Source organism: Argiope bruennichi, chromosome 9 (assembly GCF_947563725.1).
Source record: "Argiope bruennichi chromosome 9, qqArgBrue1.1, whole genome shotgun sequence".
Classification (NCBI taxonomy): Eukaryota; Metazoa; Arthropoda; class Arachnida; order Araneae; family Araneidae; genus Argiope; species Argiope bruennichi.
The window spans coordinates 124,372,954-124,390,515 of record NC_079159.1 but is presented as its reverse complement, the minus strand read 5'-3'; the positions used below and the strand labels follow the sequence as shown (position 1 = coordinate 124,390,515).

Genomic DNA, 17,562 nt, shown 5'->3' with positions numbered 1-17,562 from the left:
TTAGCATGGCGTTTGAAGAAACAGTGAATTTAGAGGATCGTCCACGAAGTGGCCGACCATCTTTGAACTCGGACCTCACCTATATTGTAAAAAAAATATATTGGAAAATTTTCAGCAGAGGCATCAATGGGGTGTAACAGTGAAGCTGGTATAATAACGAAGATTCCGGAATTGCCGATTTCATGTAGTTTCCAAGGAATTTTGGATCTGCATTTCATCAATATATTGCTAACAGATAAAGGTTAAAGACTGCCAGACGGACGCAGGTTTAAATGAAACATGATCCACAGTGGTCGGCGAGCGTAATATAAAAAGTGGATGAAGTCCACTTTTCATTGCACGGTAATGTTAGAACTCAAAAAAATCTGGGCGGTTCCAAATCCCTGTGGATATCAAACAACGCCTATAACGTGACTGTTAAGTGCGGTTTATTACGTTTTCGATTCTCGGTCTTTTTTTAAAACAGTTGTCCTATATCTGTACACTATTATCCTGTACCTTCTGGAAAATCTGTACAATCAGTGATGTAAGATATGTTACACTTTGGAGTGACCAAATCATGTCGGTATTGCCTGAAAAGGCGCGCATTATCTTTCGTCATCTTCATGTAAGCTAGTGGATCGTCCTACCTAGCTTGAGAAGTCAAAACGTTTCTGGGAGGTAATTCCGTTGAAAACAGAGTGATAAGTCGAGGATGTAAGTTTAAGTGGCCCTCATGGTCATCAAAATGGGTCTCGACTCATTTTGGATGTGAGGATACTTAAAATCTCGTGTGTACAGGAGTTCTCCAGAAAGTGAAAGATGCCATTGCTGCCAAAGACGGACCATCGATGGCAACAATACTGATGTGATACACTCACCTATAAGAGCCGAAACGATGCACCTTACTTTCACTAATACCTTGTGGCGGACACGCTGAATAATTTTTACTTTAGAATAAAGACACGGAATGGTGCTATTATATTCTATTTCATTTCTCTTTGTGTTTACCTAGATTGCATAAAACATTTCAATAGGACGTTTTCTCAGCAGTTCTTTTTAAATATACTTCAAAAAGTACCTAATCGCGAAATACTGCATATTTGGTATAATTTATTACATTATACATTGGTTCGGTTCTTTTTTACTTAGTTTTCATATTTCTTATTTTCTCTAAGAAACCTTTCAATAAAAATAATTTTCATCCATTTACAGCTTATTCAAAGTTTTTTTTAATTCATCGGAGAACCACTAAGTCTATTAGTGTTACATGTCCAGCTGCAGTGTTCCTTATTTGAAGGTATTCATTTGCCCATTGTTTCATTTATGATAAAAAAATTTCGAAATCTTAAGCTGCTGTGATGGCTCTTTTCACAAGGATTGGATTCTGCACATCATAGCAAGAAAGGATGATAAAGGAATCTCATAAAATCCATTTTTAAACCATTTTTTTTATCAATGCATTAAATGAAAAAAATTAGTTTTAATTATTTTCAATTAAATTTAAATCTTTCATTTATAATTCATTATTATAAAAATCATTGAATCTTGAAATCTACATTTTCTGGAATTCATACTCTTGCGTCAGATACACGAATGAGATCAAAATATTACTTTAATAACTGATTATTAATTATTAAAAGTATTTCGATAATATTTTATCATGGAGAACATATGAGTGTGAAAAATTCTAAAATCTTCTCGAAATTCTGCCGTTACAGAAGATACGAGTTTAATAAAAATATGTTAAAAGAATAATAATGCAATTCATCAGCATTCTTTTGATTGGTTGAGTTGTTTTTCTGTCGCAAGAGCCATATTTTACCATGCTGCGCCAAACACAAGATAATAGAACCACTTCATTCTTTAACTGTCAGTTAAAAGGAGTAACGAATTGTATGAAATATGTTTTAAATGAACTTCTAAAGAAATGCTAAAAAGCACTCAAATGAATTTATCAATGCCTGTATCTTTAAGAAAATTAAAGATGTTTTGATGGGTATATTCTTTTGGAGTTTGCGTTCATATATAGATTATGTTCATTAGATATAACCAACTCAATATTTTTTGTTAGATTATTTTTTTCAGCCACTTTCTTGCCTAGTGGAGCGTGGGCTTGGTCTTAGAATCAGATGGTTCCACGTTCGAAAAGGATTACAATATGACTTCCGAAATGATCGTTCGAAAATGGAAGCTTAGTAAGCTCCAAATCCAGTATTGTAAACCAAAATACCCCCAATTGCTGGAGAAGAGAGAAGTTTGGAGGGAGGATGGATGCTTAATTCCATCCCTGTGTTCCTTCAAAGCCAAGCATTGATTTTATTAAAATTAAACTTAACTTCTTTTAAACATTTTTATAGTAAATTGAGTCTCTAATAAATTATTGCGATTGTGATTTTTCATAAGATAGCTAGACAGCAATATTTATTCTAAAATAAAATTTATTTTTGTGGTTGTTGTTGTGCCTTTTTACATATACATTCAATTTAAATTTTCCTTGTGCCCCAAGGCTGGTTGAAGTATTCCATTTGTGATATGCATTAAATTTTATTCTTTGTTTACAGAGAAATGGGAAAGCAAACGGAAGAAAGTAGCAGTGTGGGAACTTAATATTTTTTTGAAAATTAGGTTGGATTAAAAGTATATTCATCAGGCAAAAGAAAAATTAATTGCATGCCTGGCATCACTTTTTTGAGCAGCTTTTTTAAATGCTTATCTATTAACATGTTTAATATATATAATGTTGAATTTCTTAAAAAAAAAAAAAAAAAAAAAAAAAAAAAAAAAAAGACAGCTGAAAAATAAATTCATACTGAAAAAAGTCACGTTTCTGTAAAAGATTTCTGAAACTTGGAAAAAATATTCTTATTATCTATCGATGCAAAGGCTTTTGTTGAGAAGATGTACATTTTTCTAATGGTGTAAAAAAAAAGAGAAAGTTATTTCTTTATCCACATATTATATGTTATTGAAACAGAAGCAAAAAATCAACTCTGAGCTTGCAGAAAAGCGAAGCACTTTTTCTTTTTTAAACTTGCGTATTTCTAATCTCTTTCTTTTTGATCAAAGTAGAAGACTTAATCTTTAATTGGTTTTCAAACTTCTTCAAGAAAAGGCTCGGTAAAAAGGTCTTTTTCTTTTTCTTCACAAAGTAAATTTTGTGAGAAAGTTATTTTTTGTATATATTTTGTTTCACTGTATTTCAATCTTTGATTAAAAAAGAAAAAAAAATCGGGAAAGCATCCTTAAGTCAAATATAAATAGAAAATAGCAAACGCCTTCCAGAGGTGTCTGTAATTTTTTTAGAACAAATATCTATTTCAGAAAAAAATTAAAAAATGTTGAAATAGCTGTGTAAATAATCATTCTTTTCGGAAATTTTTAAAATCACTTGTTTTGATTGAATTTTTAAAATTTTTTACTGCAGAGTTAAAATTTTATTTCTGCTTTTTCTACAATCCTTGTAGCTAACAAAAGATTGCAAATTAAATTAAATACATTATTTGAGAAAAGAAAATTAATTTTACGATTTTATTCATGTTACTAAGACATAAAAATATGCTCGTTACAGAAGCATGGTTAACAGTTAACTTTATTTAATTTGCTTAATCTTATCAGATTTAAACATAGGTATAAAATTCCTTCTGTTGTTAAAAGAAATCTCAATTGAACACACAAATATTTACAAAATTTATATCATGAGTCTGTCTACCGGTTTTCCTATTCCAGGACTCCGATGACGAATTGCAGCACTAACTATTCATATAGATATAACGATAAGCGTATGTTTTTTTTTAAATAGTTCCCTTTTAGATTTGAGAATATTTTTTTATTTTTATTTTATATTTAATGTTGTTTCATTGGAAAATTTTTACATATTTACATTATTAATAATTGATGTTTTTTGCAAAAAAGACAGCTCCATCATTTCAACTTTTTAGGGAAAACTGCAAAAACTACTTGGAAAATCTAGTCTCTAAGTTCTGAGAAATATTCTCTTTGATAAATGTTCATGGTTTTTCTCAGTTATTAGGGAAGTATTGTCATTTCAGCAATATATGTTCTAGATATATAATATTTACAATACATATAAATATTCATATTGTTATATCTCAGGATTAATACTATAGTAGCATCTTGTGAATAGTAAGATGGCCTTTCTCTTTACTTTAATGGAAAAATTTTTATACCCAAATAATCTATAATAATATTTTACTTAATGAAAATCTCAATTTAAACAAACACAGCATATATTTTAAATTTATAAAAAGAAAATTACTTTTTCCAATCGACATATTCCTTCCTCTGTAACGCTTGATTCATGTGTTGCGTTGTCTACCAAATCACATTGTGCAAGTTTTGAAGATTTTTTATTGTATTCTTTGCTTTCACTGGGGAGGTGGGGGTGGGGTGGGGTGAAGTACTTCATAATTGAAGATGAAAAGCTTCCGGTTTGGTGGTTGGTTCTCGCCACCCTTGAGAGAACATGAAGAAGTGGGTGTCTGGCTCCTCCCATCGATGACGGGACGTACTTCCTTAGGGAAGTGTTGTACCGTGGCCGGTGATGGCCCTTAGGACTCAACCACAGTTCCCGCCAGTGTTGCTGTTGCGGCAGTCAGGTCATTCAGATTATTCCGTATGCTTTCGGGCGGGTCGGAGTAGCAGGTTGAAGGTTAGTGTATTCTTTGAAAAAGTGTTTTGTTCAAAAATGCTATTAGAGTGCAGCTAGAAGGTTTCCAAATCATATTCCCTTCATTTTTATGGAAAACATGATTTATTTTGGGCTTTACTTTTGTTTTGTTGATGTTCCCTTTTTATATCCTTACTTCTTTTGACTTTCCTTACAGCCGTTAATATTCTATCTTTTTTCATATCCTTCCATAATGAAGTACTTTATCAGTTTGAATAATTCTTATCAATCAATAGTATAGCCAGAAAAAAATGTTTGACTCAAATAACTTTACAAATTTAAAACCAAATAAAAAATCAGTATAAAACGTCCACTTAAATGCTTGATATATATTGAATGGAACTTTATAATAAGGAACAATTAACAATTTATTGGATTTTAGTGTCATTAGGGAGAAATGTGTAGATTGCCGCAGAAAGCTGCTTCGCTGCACAACAAACTTATCATGACGCAATAAAATAATAAAACATATATGCAATTTTGCGCCCATATTTCACTGTTTTATTTATTTATTTCATTGTTTCAAAACGTATAATTTCGAATTGGTTTCTTACAGGAAATTTAAATCGAAGTGGATTTTAGAGCGGCAATGTAAAAGTGAAAAATACAATTGTAAGAGTCTGGAAATGCACCAATGATAAAAGTTCGAGTAAATGCCTTTTAAGCATTGAAAACGAAAAGTAATTGCGCTCATTGATTCACTGAATCGTGATTCATCGCAGGTCTTGATGCATCATCATGATATCGTAAATCAGTATTTTCGAAATACCAATTTTTTTTCTGTATATGGATATATAGAAAATCAGCACAACCATAGACATCAGTTTGTGGGATGATATTCTAAATATGTTTTGGAGGCATACTTGTCGAGTCTACCTAATGGGACATTAGGACAATTCTTATAATGAGGCATTATAAAAATTATTGATCTTATGATAAAGTGAAATTCGTTCTTCTGTCACCCAGGAAACATGTGGGTGATTATGATAAAGGATAAGCGACAACACACACTGGAATTGAGTTACAAGAGGGTGACAAATGTAAGAAAATAAAATCCAGTTTTATAAGATTATTTTAAGAAACCCCATTTATAAATCATGAAGCTACATACTAATCGAGTAAACGATTTGATAAAATTCATGTTGTCGTCTGTTCATAATTAGAAATCTTATCCAAAGAGATTATTTAGTTGGTTCTGCAAACTAAAAATTTACTTGAGTGTGATATTTTAAAAAAAGTTTCCGATATCCTAGCTGTCGAAAAGTGTCTAAAATGAGTCATAGATTCTATAGAAAAATGCGTGAAAGATAAAGAGATATGGCTATATTAAAATACATTTGTCTTCAAAGGCCAATTTTCGATAAAAAAAAAGATTTATAATTTAAAAAAACATCTTAAATAAATATAATTTAGCTGAATAAATATAATTTAACTTAGCTTAATTGTTTGGATAGGATATGGTGAAACTAGAATTGCAACTATTACCTCATTTTGAATTATGGTAATTCCAGTATTTACCGGCTTTAAATCTATATATTTGCAAGTATATGGATACGATAACTCAAAAAAGCAATGAACTTGTGTGCTGGAAGGAATCGGAGGTCGTCATAGATTATAATAACCATAGATTACAATAAAAACAGTATCGAAGATCAGAATCAAACCTTAAATCCTATCAGTAGAAAAGAAGGTTCCAAATCAGCATTCGGTTTTATTCATTTTATTTGAAATCAAAGAGCATACCACATTGTGTTAGTACAAGAAAATCGGATGTGAAATTTTTGATTGAACTTTTCGTTATTGAACCATAATGTCAAGGAAGACATTCATCACTACGATATTAACAGACAGCAGGTTCTTCAATCTCCACCGGATATGATAATTTTCTCCAAAGTAGCGATGACGAGTTCTTTTTGTTCTTCATCCAATTTGTACATATCCAGACTTTTCAAGACATGTTTGGAGTTTTCAACTCCACAAGTGTCTTCGACGTAGAAGGTCCTGCGAAAGAATTCCAGCGTGGCTTCCAAGGCAGCTTGGCCGCAATTCTTTCCAATATCGGCTGCAAGGCAGTCTGATTCAAGGATATCTTGCCTACAAAGAAATCCACAATTCATTTACCAAATATTTCATAGTGGCTATAAGAACATGTATTTAACCATCTACCCGGTTTCTTTTCGTTTAATTATATTAACATCCCGTTTTAAAGCAACACTATGGTTATTTTGGGACGGACATTGTAATTCTGGACCGCAATCATATGAGCTAGTACCCTTCTTTCCAAACCTCCACATCACACCATCGGGAGGACATTTGGCTCAGACGGATTGAACGTGCACTAGGCCCGCTTATACGACCGTTCTTCGGTGAAATCGGGTATCAAACCGATTCCGAAACCGGGCTCTTACCATTAAGGCCACCGAAGCCCCATCTACCCGGATATTCACTAAAAGGAACATCGTTCGTAATGTATGTTATTCCAAAAAATTAAAATTCTTTTTTTCCCATCAAGAATGTGCGTGCGTGCGTGTGTTTAATCACTTGAATAGGTTAAATTCAGAATACGATTTGAATGAAGCATTGTTTATTTTAACACGCTTTATTCACACCTTGTGTACACCTCACTTTTTGTTGGCAACTTGTTTGCAAGTAAAAATGACAGAATTTCATTTCACCTGCATCTCTTAAGTATAATTTGATATCCAAAATATTTTAAGTCTCACAGTTCTATACTTAATTCAAACATTCTAAGAAATATTCAAAAAAATGACAATTAAGAATTCTGATATATTTCCTAATATGCATAATAAAGAGTTTCATTTTCAAATTCTACAAAAAATTTAATAGAATAAAACTGGTTACAATTTTACCAAAGGAAATAAAAAAAATTGAAGAATTTAAATTTATTATAATACAAAATTGCCAATGTTTAAATTATTGATGTATATGTAAAATTATATTATAATTAAAAATGTTTTTTTAAATTGTTGAAATTAAAGAAGAATGGCAATTTTGAAAGAAATTATGGATAAGATATATATATATATATATATATATATATATATATATATATATATATATATATATATATATATATATATATATATATATATATATTGCATTTTAATATTATATAAAAATGAATTTCATATTTTCGAATTTTATCGCCAAGAAATGCCAAATTTTTTAAAAATTAATTCTAATTAAAATAAGAAAAATAATCGCTTCCATGCATACAATTTCATTGTTCCAAAATAAATTTGTGCAAAGTTTAGTAATTATAAATAAAGCAGTCTGCTCCATATAGGGCCAATAGACAGACAATGTTATAGCAGATATTAATGATAGTAAAATTTCAAGTTAGATCTCTTAATGCCCAGTTAGAGGATTAATATTGTGGAAAATAATCCGTAAAAAGAAAAAAAATCTAAATATTTAACGTTTGCATAATCTTAAAATTGCAAACGTATGCTTAATAATTAATATATATGTCACTGTGAAAGACCGAAATTAGAGAATGTCAACATTTTCCGGTAAGTCTCGACGCTCTTATCCGGCGAATGTTGACAATCACCGTAATGACGACTGCGTGAACGCTGACATTCACGGGAGAATGTCGACATTTGTTGCCGACGTATGTTGATCTGTTACTATAACATATATTTATGAAATTCATTCCTTTCGTACAATTATAAATCAGAATTTATTATTTTACTAGAAAATCAATATATTCTTTAGAAAGCCGCATCGGTACGTACTAGTTATTCATGATGAAATGCTACTTATAAACAAAGTGCATTTACTTATATAGGCTTCCAAAGAAAATCATTTATATTCAAGAAGTAAAAAAAAAAGGATTTAAATTTATAAAAGTCAGAAAATTATCATCATAATAAATGAATTTTATTGGAATTTAATCTCAACTTAAAAATAACAGCCTATTTATTCATTTCAGTTGATAAAGCGAAAGATTTCAAACATCTTTGCCATTGTCATAAAATGATCGTCCATTTCGGTTTTCGAGTATGAAAACAAAAACATACAAAAACAATTTCACCGCTGATATACGGATATATCTCTACTGTGCATTAGAAAATCATTATCTGTAAGATATTTTTGAACTTGTGAACAAATTTTATAGAAGCAAAAAATTTCGATTACCCAAGTTTCCTTTATAATTAAGAACCTATCCTATGCTTATCGAGGTGCGGAAGGAGTTGTTCTTCTAAAAGTGCTGCTTACTACTGTCGTATGAGCTTATGACACCAACTAGCTCTTTAAAAGTCAGTCAAATTAATTACATTCACAAAATACAAAAATATGTGTGGAGACGTAAATATTACTAACAAAGTCAATGATTTACTAATAAATTTATGTGCATGCGTATGTGGGGAAGAGAGTCCATGTCCACTCTTCGCTGGTATAGCTCTGTCTAAATATTATAAATGATGAAAATATGATTAGAACCGAAGTGTCATTACACATTATTAAGAAATTGGTAAATGCTTGACGAGATGTGGTTTGAATTGAACTGAAAGAAAATCGAAGATGCAAAAAGTGGAAGGGGAGTGGAGAAGGAATAGCCAGTCTAGAGAAAGATTCTCGAGGAAGTTACTGTAAAAAATTGAAAAAAAAGTGTTAAAAAAGACAGTACTCAAATAGATGACTAGTCCTTATTCTAATAGTTGTCCTTTAAATTTCTGCCATTTCATTTATGCGTTAGAAAGAGTTTAAATTGCTGGAATAATTTTGCAGATGATGGATGTAAGTGGCGGCTATTGATGAGTCAAATTTGGTGTCTGGGAAAAGATATTCTTTCTAGCTACTTTAGCATAGGATAAGTAGGATTAACTTTTTATCTTGGATTGAGCTGGTAAAATTTTCTGTGTTACTGAAGGGATTTGTGATCGACGCAAGAATGTTTTCAGCTTAATTCTTGATGGCGCAATCTCTAGTGCTGTGTTGTCAACACATTTAAATATTTTTTGTTTGTTTGTTTGAAATGTATCGGCTCATTTTTAAATATTAGCAAAGCCTTTTATTTTTGGTGATTCAACCCTTTTTTTAGATCTTAGAGGTCTGTGATGTTGGGAATTCTCTGGGAGTCAATCGGGAGTGCTTTTGCATTCTAATAAGAATATGGGAATAGCGATTTATCCTCATTCTAATTGTTCCAATTAAAGTCCCTCGTTGCTGCATATTCATTTATCATAGGTCGAAAGTTTTGACACACTTTCTGCACACTGTTATATTTCTAAAGTAAATATTTTAAAAGTGAAAGTGAAATGAGTTAAAAAAATAAAAGGAGAAAGTACCCGAGAACTTACAAACACATAACTTCAATAGGAAGCCTATAATCATCTTCATTCTCGGTCTCATCTATCGAACTTCGGTACGGACCTGTGATGGCCTTCATATTTTCGGGACAATCTGTTGTACTAAAAGTGTCGTTGAAACACCTCAAGTTTGCTGTCGCAACTGAAAAGAAAGAAAAACTGAGTTATTTGGAGATAAAGGATAAGCATATGCTAAAATTAACGTATATATAATTCTTTTCTTTATAAAATTCATTGAATTCTGACAAAAATCGATTCTTTAATATTATAAAACCAAAGAGTTGAGCTGTCTTTCCTGGATGTTCAAAACTTTTAAATACCAATGAAGACAATATATTAATAATTACATCAATATATTACAAATGCTATAGCAAATAGAAACAAAATTAAGATAATATATTATAAAAAAAATCAGTGACATTTTTTTATAAAAAATTTAGTTGTAACATAATAAACAAATTCGTGTTCGATTATTTACAAATTAACAAAATGAAATCATTTTTGACATCTCTATGAGAATGTGGAATACAAGTATAATATAAAAATAAAACGAGGAATAAAAAATATTAAATAAGAATTATTAAATACTAAAAATATCTAAAACATATAACCATGTTATACTTTTATTATATATCAAATATTTTACATAAATATTAAAATAAGTTCACACAAATAAAATTCTCTGCTTTTGCTTAGGTCTGAATAATTAAAAAAGATTCCAGAAATTCTGATGATAACGAAAGGTGAATTAACAACTTCTAGGGATTCGCATGAAACTGGAAAAAGCAGCGAAAGTTGCTGTAGCCTCCGGATAAGATCTTACGAGTGCCAACAAAACCTGGTTCTGGGGATAGAATTAGAGACATATGCATGGAAAAACAACTGCCCTTCCGGTTTTCTAAAACTGCAATCTGTATTTTTCACCCTGAAATTTAATGCCAGGTAGAGCTAATACTAAAATTGCAATGATATCTAAATAATGAAATATGTATTTTTTTTATTTATATGACTCCATTATTAAAAGCAGCAGCCTTCGGTGATGTATTTCGTCCATTAAATTAAATGTAAGAATTTCAAAAAAAAATTAATTTAGCTATTGAACTTATTTAATTTTGGTACGCTGCAAGCATTAATTGTTGTAAACAATCTAGATTTTATTAATTCGGTATTAAAAATAAGATTTTTTTTTTATTACACTTCTATTCACCTGTATTCAAGAAGGTTCCTTCTTCGCAAAGATCGCTGAATGCGCCGTACATTCCTTCGTACTCTGCCTTGGAATCAAAAATGTGTTCATCACATTTGTCTTGAAAACTTTTCAGGCATTTGAAAAAAGCTGTCAGCTGTCTGAAAACATGAAAGTTACTTTAATTGAAGCGTCATTTCTGAAGGGCCAAATTGCAAAATTCTTATAAGAAATATGTATAACTTTTATTCAGACTTTTTCAAGTATTGTCCAAGATGTGAAAGTGGTCAAATAACTTACCGGTTTGTATCATAAACTGTTCATGAACTGACTGCTGGAAGTGATTCATGATGGAATTTTAGGCGAAATTCTTAATAGACATAAATCCATCCGGCGATAAGACGTGAGATAATCCGTACTTAATTTTTAATAATAACGAACACATACTTGGGATACGTAACTAATAATTTTGTATGTAGACTTCCATTAAATATTCACGCTAGATTATTGTAGTTAATCATACTATAAAGTTTACTATTTCTCGCTACAAAGTAGTGATTTTGTGGTGAGAGTTACTTCATACTTTACTTTGTAGTGATTAACCTGAGTAACTATGAAGCAGGACTCAATTTATGAAGAGCAATATAATCAAAGTAAGAGTGGAGACGTAAGAAACTTTAATATTTATTTAAGAAACTTTAATATTTACTTTTAAATGTGCTTAAATAATGACATATTTATTTTGAAAAATCTTTTAAAAATACACTTTTTTTAATGCACTGACAGGTAAAAACTAATTTTTAAAACAAAAATTCTAAAAAAACAAAATAAAAAAAAACTGAAGTTTTGATAAAGGTGTTCAAATTCAATTGTTATTTTAATCACATTCACTTGCATTTTGAAATCAATATTTAAACATTCTTTCTCATAATATTCACTGTAGCTTTATGTTTTTTTGTTTTGATATTTTTCACTCCTTACTCTCCTTTTTTTATGGCAAAATTTTAGTTTAAAGTTTAACAAAAGCAGTGTACTTTGTTCAAATATATTTTGTAATTCATTGCTGTTAATATAACGGAATACTGTAAACATTTTTTCTAAAATTCATTGCCAGATGGAATATTGAATCAAGATCTTATTAAAATGAATCGATTAACTGATAATTTTGTTCAGAAAATGTCTAATGAGTGTTTCGTCAAGCATACAAGATGCAAGCATTCTTCCACAACACGAAGCGGAGTTGAAATCAGTTACGAAATTTCATCTTTACAATTGTGAAATAAACCAAAATCAATGAAAAATGTGTAATAAATAAATTCAATAACAGAATTTGGTGCTCACGGGCATAATCTGTTGTAAGTTGAGATTTCAGTGGGAATGAAATAAAACATAGCCGGGGTTTCGCACTCATCGAAACCGCTTTTAGAGCAGTCAACTTCTGCTAAAATTCCTGGAAAAAAAAGTGAAAGTGAATACAAAATTTAGCTTTTTAAATATATAACAAAATATATAAAATTATACTTGATTTTCCCAGCTTGTATACTCTGTTATCTTTTCAGAAATTAGAAGCCCGACTTTGAAAATTTTGAATTCAGTATTATTTATTTACTACAAAAAGTATCAAAGCTTAAACAGTATTTAAAACAAACTTGTATTCATTCGTTGAAATACAAACGTTTTTTTATTATTTTGTTTATTCCCTATTTTTTAATCTTTAAGTTATAAATCATTATTATGTAGATTATAGAAAAAAAAATTAAATTAAATTTGCTGACAATCATGTTGCATATTCACCCACAATACATTATTTTATTAATTGTACATAATTTTTTTAATTACATCACTTTGAGTTCATAAGTGAGTAAAACTTTCATCTTTACAAAGTCAAAAATGTATAATTGATCTTACGTTACATTGTAAGTCTAGTAATTGGTGATACATTGACATTTCTTCTTCTTGCGTACAGCCGACCACCCCGCCACCACTGAACGTAGCAGTATCGACAGGATTTGTTGGATACATTGACACTGCATTCAAATGACGAATCGAAACAATCCCGCATGCATCCGACCAAAAGAATACCGTATTTATAAAAACGCATTTTTGTGAATTCTCATTTTAAAAAATTGTATTTAAATTGAAAAATATTCGTTTTTTTTTTTTCACAAAATACTCACGACGATGCAGATAATGAGTGTCCAAAGTTGATTTCTAATCCATTAGAAATAGGCAATTACCTCTAGCTGAAAAAAAAGTTTTAAACAACACAGAGAGTTATATTTCATGTTGTTTGAATCAATAAATGTAATACTGGAACAGTACATCTAAATCTTTACATAATACCCGGACTCTATTAATGATAGAATTAAAAAAAATAATTCCTCTCACTAGAATTTTAAATGAAAAAAAAAGTTTTCTTCTACGATTAAAATATCAATGTTTTAGACATTTTAATAGCTGTATTCCATATCTTCGAGAACAATAATAAGGGAACGTTTCAAACTGAAATAATGCATTAATGGGCCAATAGGCTTAATTCTTTTCTCCATTACTTAATAGGAAAAGGTATTGGTAATGCTTGGGGAAGATTTAAATATTTAATTATGTGCTAGATGCTCAAATAACAATATTTTTAGTCACTTTGTCAACTCTTTGTAGGGCATAGCTCTGGAACACTTTCAAATATTTTTTGAAGGTGGGGGAGAGGCTCTGATAAACTGATCCTGTAAAATAACAAACGCAGAAATTTTGATAGCTATTTCGCTTATTTGTGAAATTAAAGGTAACAGATATTCTTACCAACGATCTGTCAAGCTAACTGGAAGTTCTAAGATTACTTATCACTTAAGTACAAGATTATATTAGAATATTTGCAGTAAAGCATACATTCAATTGAATTTGATGAAATTAAAGCAAATTACTGATATTTTTTTATTGATTAAAAATAAATATTTGAAAATAAATAACTGAAAATACATATTTAACGATTAAATTTCGAAAACCTTATTTTTTCAATAAAATAGTCATAAGAAAGGTAACAATACACAAGAAACCGTCTTGCAATCTTATATAGTTTGATTAATGGCATTTTATCCATTCTTTATGTGTGAAATAAATTGGAAAACTAAAAACTTCAATTTTTAAGTATTCAGTACATTTAAAATCAAGTAAAAGTTAATTACAAATTTTTTTAAATTGAAGAACAGCCTTCGCCCCTGACAATATTTGTGATTAAAAAATTAAGAATTTAAATTTAAAATGATTTAAAAATAAATAAATATTTTCCATCAAAAACAATGAAAATTAAATTAATAATATAAACTCTTTGAGATGCAAGAAAATCTTGGTAGCAGACAACCAAATAAGCGAAACGTGCATTGGTCTGTGAATATTGGTTATGAAATTCGGAAGAATACATTATTTGGACCATTATTTTTCGATCATACTTTCTTGTATACTAAATGTTTCTCTGGTCCATAATCTGATAATTGGAGGAGTTTCTTTGCCTATGGTATAGTTAAAAATCAGCATGATGGGTCTCCAATGCACACTCTTTTCAGTTAAATATTTTCATTTGTAATATATTTTGATATAATATCATAGGGACGGCAGGTCTTTGAGTAGGCCTCGCGATTTCCAGATACAAGTCTATTAGATTATTTCATTTGAACTTTTTTTTAAAAAGCAAAATCTGTGAAAGGGAAATCATAAATATAGCAGATTTCATAATGACATGCAACTTCAATAACAGTGAATACAGAATTTTAAAGAAAGAAAGGGATTTCGAGCAAAATTTATAATAATTTCATAATTTTATTTCAAGTTTATAAAATTATAATCATATTTTAAATAATCATTTTGAATTGAAATGATTCAGTTTTTTTCATCCAGTTTTTTACTGTTAACTGCAAACTGTTATTTTTCTGATATTTTTTATGTAAGCAATATATGCATATTACAAGCTGAATATCCATTTTATACCTTTCTATTAAATATTTAAAACAACAAGAAAGCTACAATGATATTATTAATTGCGTCCAAACAATTTACTCATTGAAAACCTCATAATTTTGTTATGAACTGTATTACTTATAATCTTACAGAAACATTGTTCTTTAAACTATAAAAAATAAAATGAAAGATAAAGTCTTTTTTGCTTTTGTTCAATTAGGAAACTTAAAAAAAAATATTCATTCAATTACTAAAATAGAGTTTTTCAAAATTAGAATTGGCAGATCGAACAACTGAAATTGGTAACATGGAATACTGTTTATGTGACGTCAGTTTTCATACTAAAATAAATTAAATGAGAATAATTATGATTTGAATTAGATGATATTGACATCAAATGAGCTTAAATAATGCATTTTCTGCTCAGAAATGGATTTTTATATGAGAGAGGATAATATTCATTACATGATATAGTTTCTGTTCTAAGTATCTTGTTTAATTATTAGGCTTGTTTAAAAGATTTTTGCTATTTTATATACCGAGCTTTAAAAATAAATATATTTATCTTCAAGTTATTATGGCAACTATTAAAAATAATTTTCAAAGAAATTAGGAAATTAGAGGAAAAAAGTAATTCGACAATCAAAGCAGCATTATTGATTATAAGTTGAGGTTTTGGACAGAACAGTTTATTATTAGTTTAGACGTGGTTTGCATTTTATTATAATTTCCAAAATTATTGAAGGAAACAAAAAAAATCATGAAATTGGGGAAGCGGAGACAAACCATCAATTAAAAAAAAGAGCTTGAGAATATTTTTTGAGAATTTTTATGGATGCCAATGAAGAGCAATTATCTTGTTATCGTAAACAACATATTTGTGAGCTTGAATAGACTGGAAAAAAACTGTCCTTTTTTTTTTCTCATTTTGCGCCATATTTGATCACTATTAAACACCTTCAGAATTTAAATTACCCTGCTTTCTAAACATTCAATCAGATCATTTTTAAAACTGAATGTCGGCTGAAAACATTATTTTCTTTATCTGATCAAAGTTCAAAATTAATAATTAAACAACTGCTAAAAATTTATCTTGTGTATCAAAAAGAAATATTTTTAAGAAAACCGAAAATAGAAAAATAAGTTATGAAATGAAAATTGAATCACAAACTGAAAAATAGAATAGAAGACTTCGGTCATAATTTACAATTTTAAAACGATGACATTCAAAGCCTGTATTTAAAAAAGATGATTAAGTCCTTAAAACTACAGGACTGTTAGCCGATTTATTTTACGGAAAATGTTATTCAAACTGCTGTTACTAAGCAGAATTAACTATCAATTTAAATTGGCTCGATACAACTTTTCGAAAGTTTTTTCGAAAAATATAAAAAAAAAAATCATAAGAATGAATCTCGGAAATTAATTTTAAAATTGAAAATAGATTATTCGCGAATGAAAATTCATTAATTCAAAAAAAAAAAAAAAAAAAGCTGGCGAATTCGAAAAAAAAAATTACTTGAATTGTTTCAAAATTCAAATAACTTTTGATAATATATAAATTTTTAGGCCGAAATTGTATATTAAAACGGATATTTGAATGTGAAATTACAAAGGCGTGGGTGATGTTAACATGAACGATATGAATTCATGGGAATAATAAATATACTTACCTTGGGCAAGTGTGAAAGAATAAAACAGAAAAATCCACATCTTGAATCTTGCTTTTCAATTTTTCGTTAGGATATATATATTGGTAATTAATGTAATCCACGCATTAGCGCTGATTTATACTTCGAAATCAAATTAAATTAATTGCCATTATTTCCGAAAGGATTTCCTTTCATGTGATGATAAGAATGAAAATGCTGATACGGTATACTATCAAGCATAGGCACGCGTTCTGCCTAATTAGTTGGTTGACATCAATGGAAAAAACAAAACAAAACATTGAAAAGAAACTGTAGTGGGAATAGTCTCCTGAAAACTTTCTCGTATATTCTGCAATAAAGATTAATTTGTGATGTAAAGGCGTTTTTTCCCACCCGATTGGAATCAAAATTTGACACAGAACTATAGTTGCAGCCACAAAATAACACATCAAATTTGATACATTTCAGTCATTTATTTATGAATTATTGCGCATGCAATCTTCTGAAAGTACGGACCGACAGAGGATCAATCCCTTGTTCGATTTGGCTGAAAATTGGATGGGTGTCTACGATACAGATGTTAAACCTGTGTGTCGAATTTTATTCATTTTGTTCTCTTCGTTTCTTTGTTATCAGGCTAACTTATATTCGAGCAGTCGAGCAGACAGATTTCGTCTAAATAGATTTTACTCAAAAATTGTAAAAATTTACAAATTTGGTGTAAAGGCGATATACCACACTTCATCCGTCTAGCTCAAAACGCTTTGA

The 17,562-nt window shown here is 29.5% G+C and overlaps 1 protein-coding gene across 1 annotated transcript; it reads right to left on the bottom strand.

The window, feature by feature from the left end:
- Window positions 1–6,373: 6,373 nt before the first annotated feature.
- Window positions 6,374–16,973, bottom strand: LOC129985125 (uncharacterized). Its single transcript, XM_056095044.1, has 5 exons — window positions 16,816–16,973; window positions 12,533–12,641; window positions 11,213–11,352; window positions 9,997–10,147; window positions 6,374–6,763 (listed from the first exon to the last, which is right to left on the bottom strand). The coding sequence occupies exons 1-5, from the start codon at window positions 16,853–16,855 to the stop codon at window positions 6,529–6,531; spliced, it is 675 nt and encodes a 224-aa protein (XP_055951019.1). The 5' UTR covers window positions 16,856–16,973; the 3' UTR covers window positions 6,374–6,528.
- Between the last annotated feature and the right edge of the window lie 589 nt (window positions 16,974–17,562).

Bases quoted from the DNA above. Each gene is read 5' to 3' on its own strand.
- LOC129985125 (XM_056095044.1), bottom strand. From the start codon at position 16,855: ATGTGGATTTTTCTGTTTTATTCTTTCACACTTGCCCAAG. The intron at 12,642-16,815 runs GTAAGTATATTT...TTTTTTTTCCAG, and splicing joins TTCTTTCACACTTGCCCAAG to GAATTTTAGCAGAAGTTGAC. The intron at 11,353-12,532 runs GTGAGCACCAAA...TCATGTTTTCAG, and splicing joins ACTTACAACAGATTATGCCC to ACAGCTGACAGCTTTTTTCA.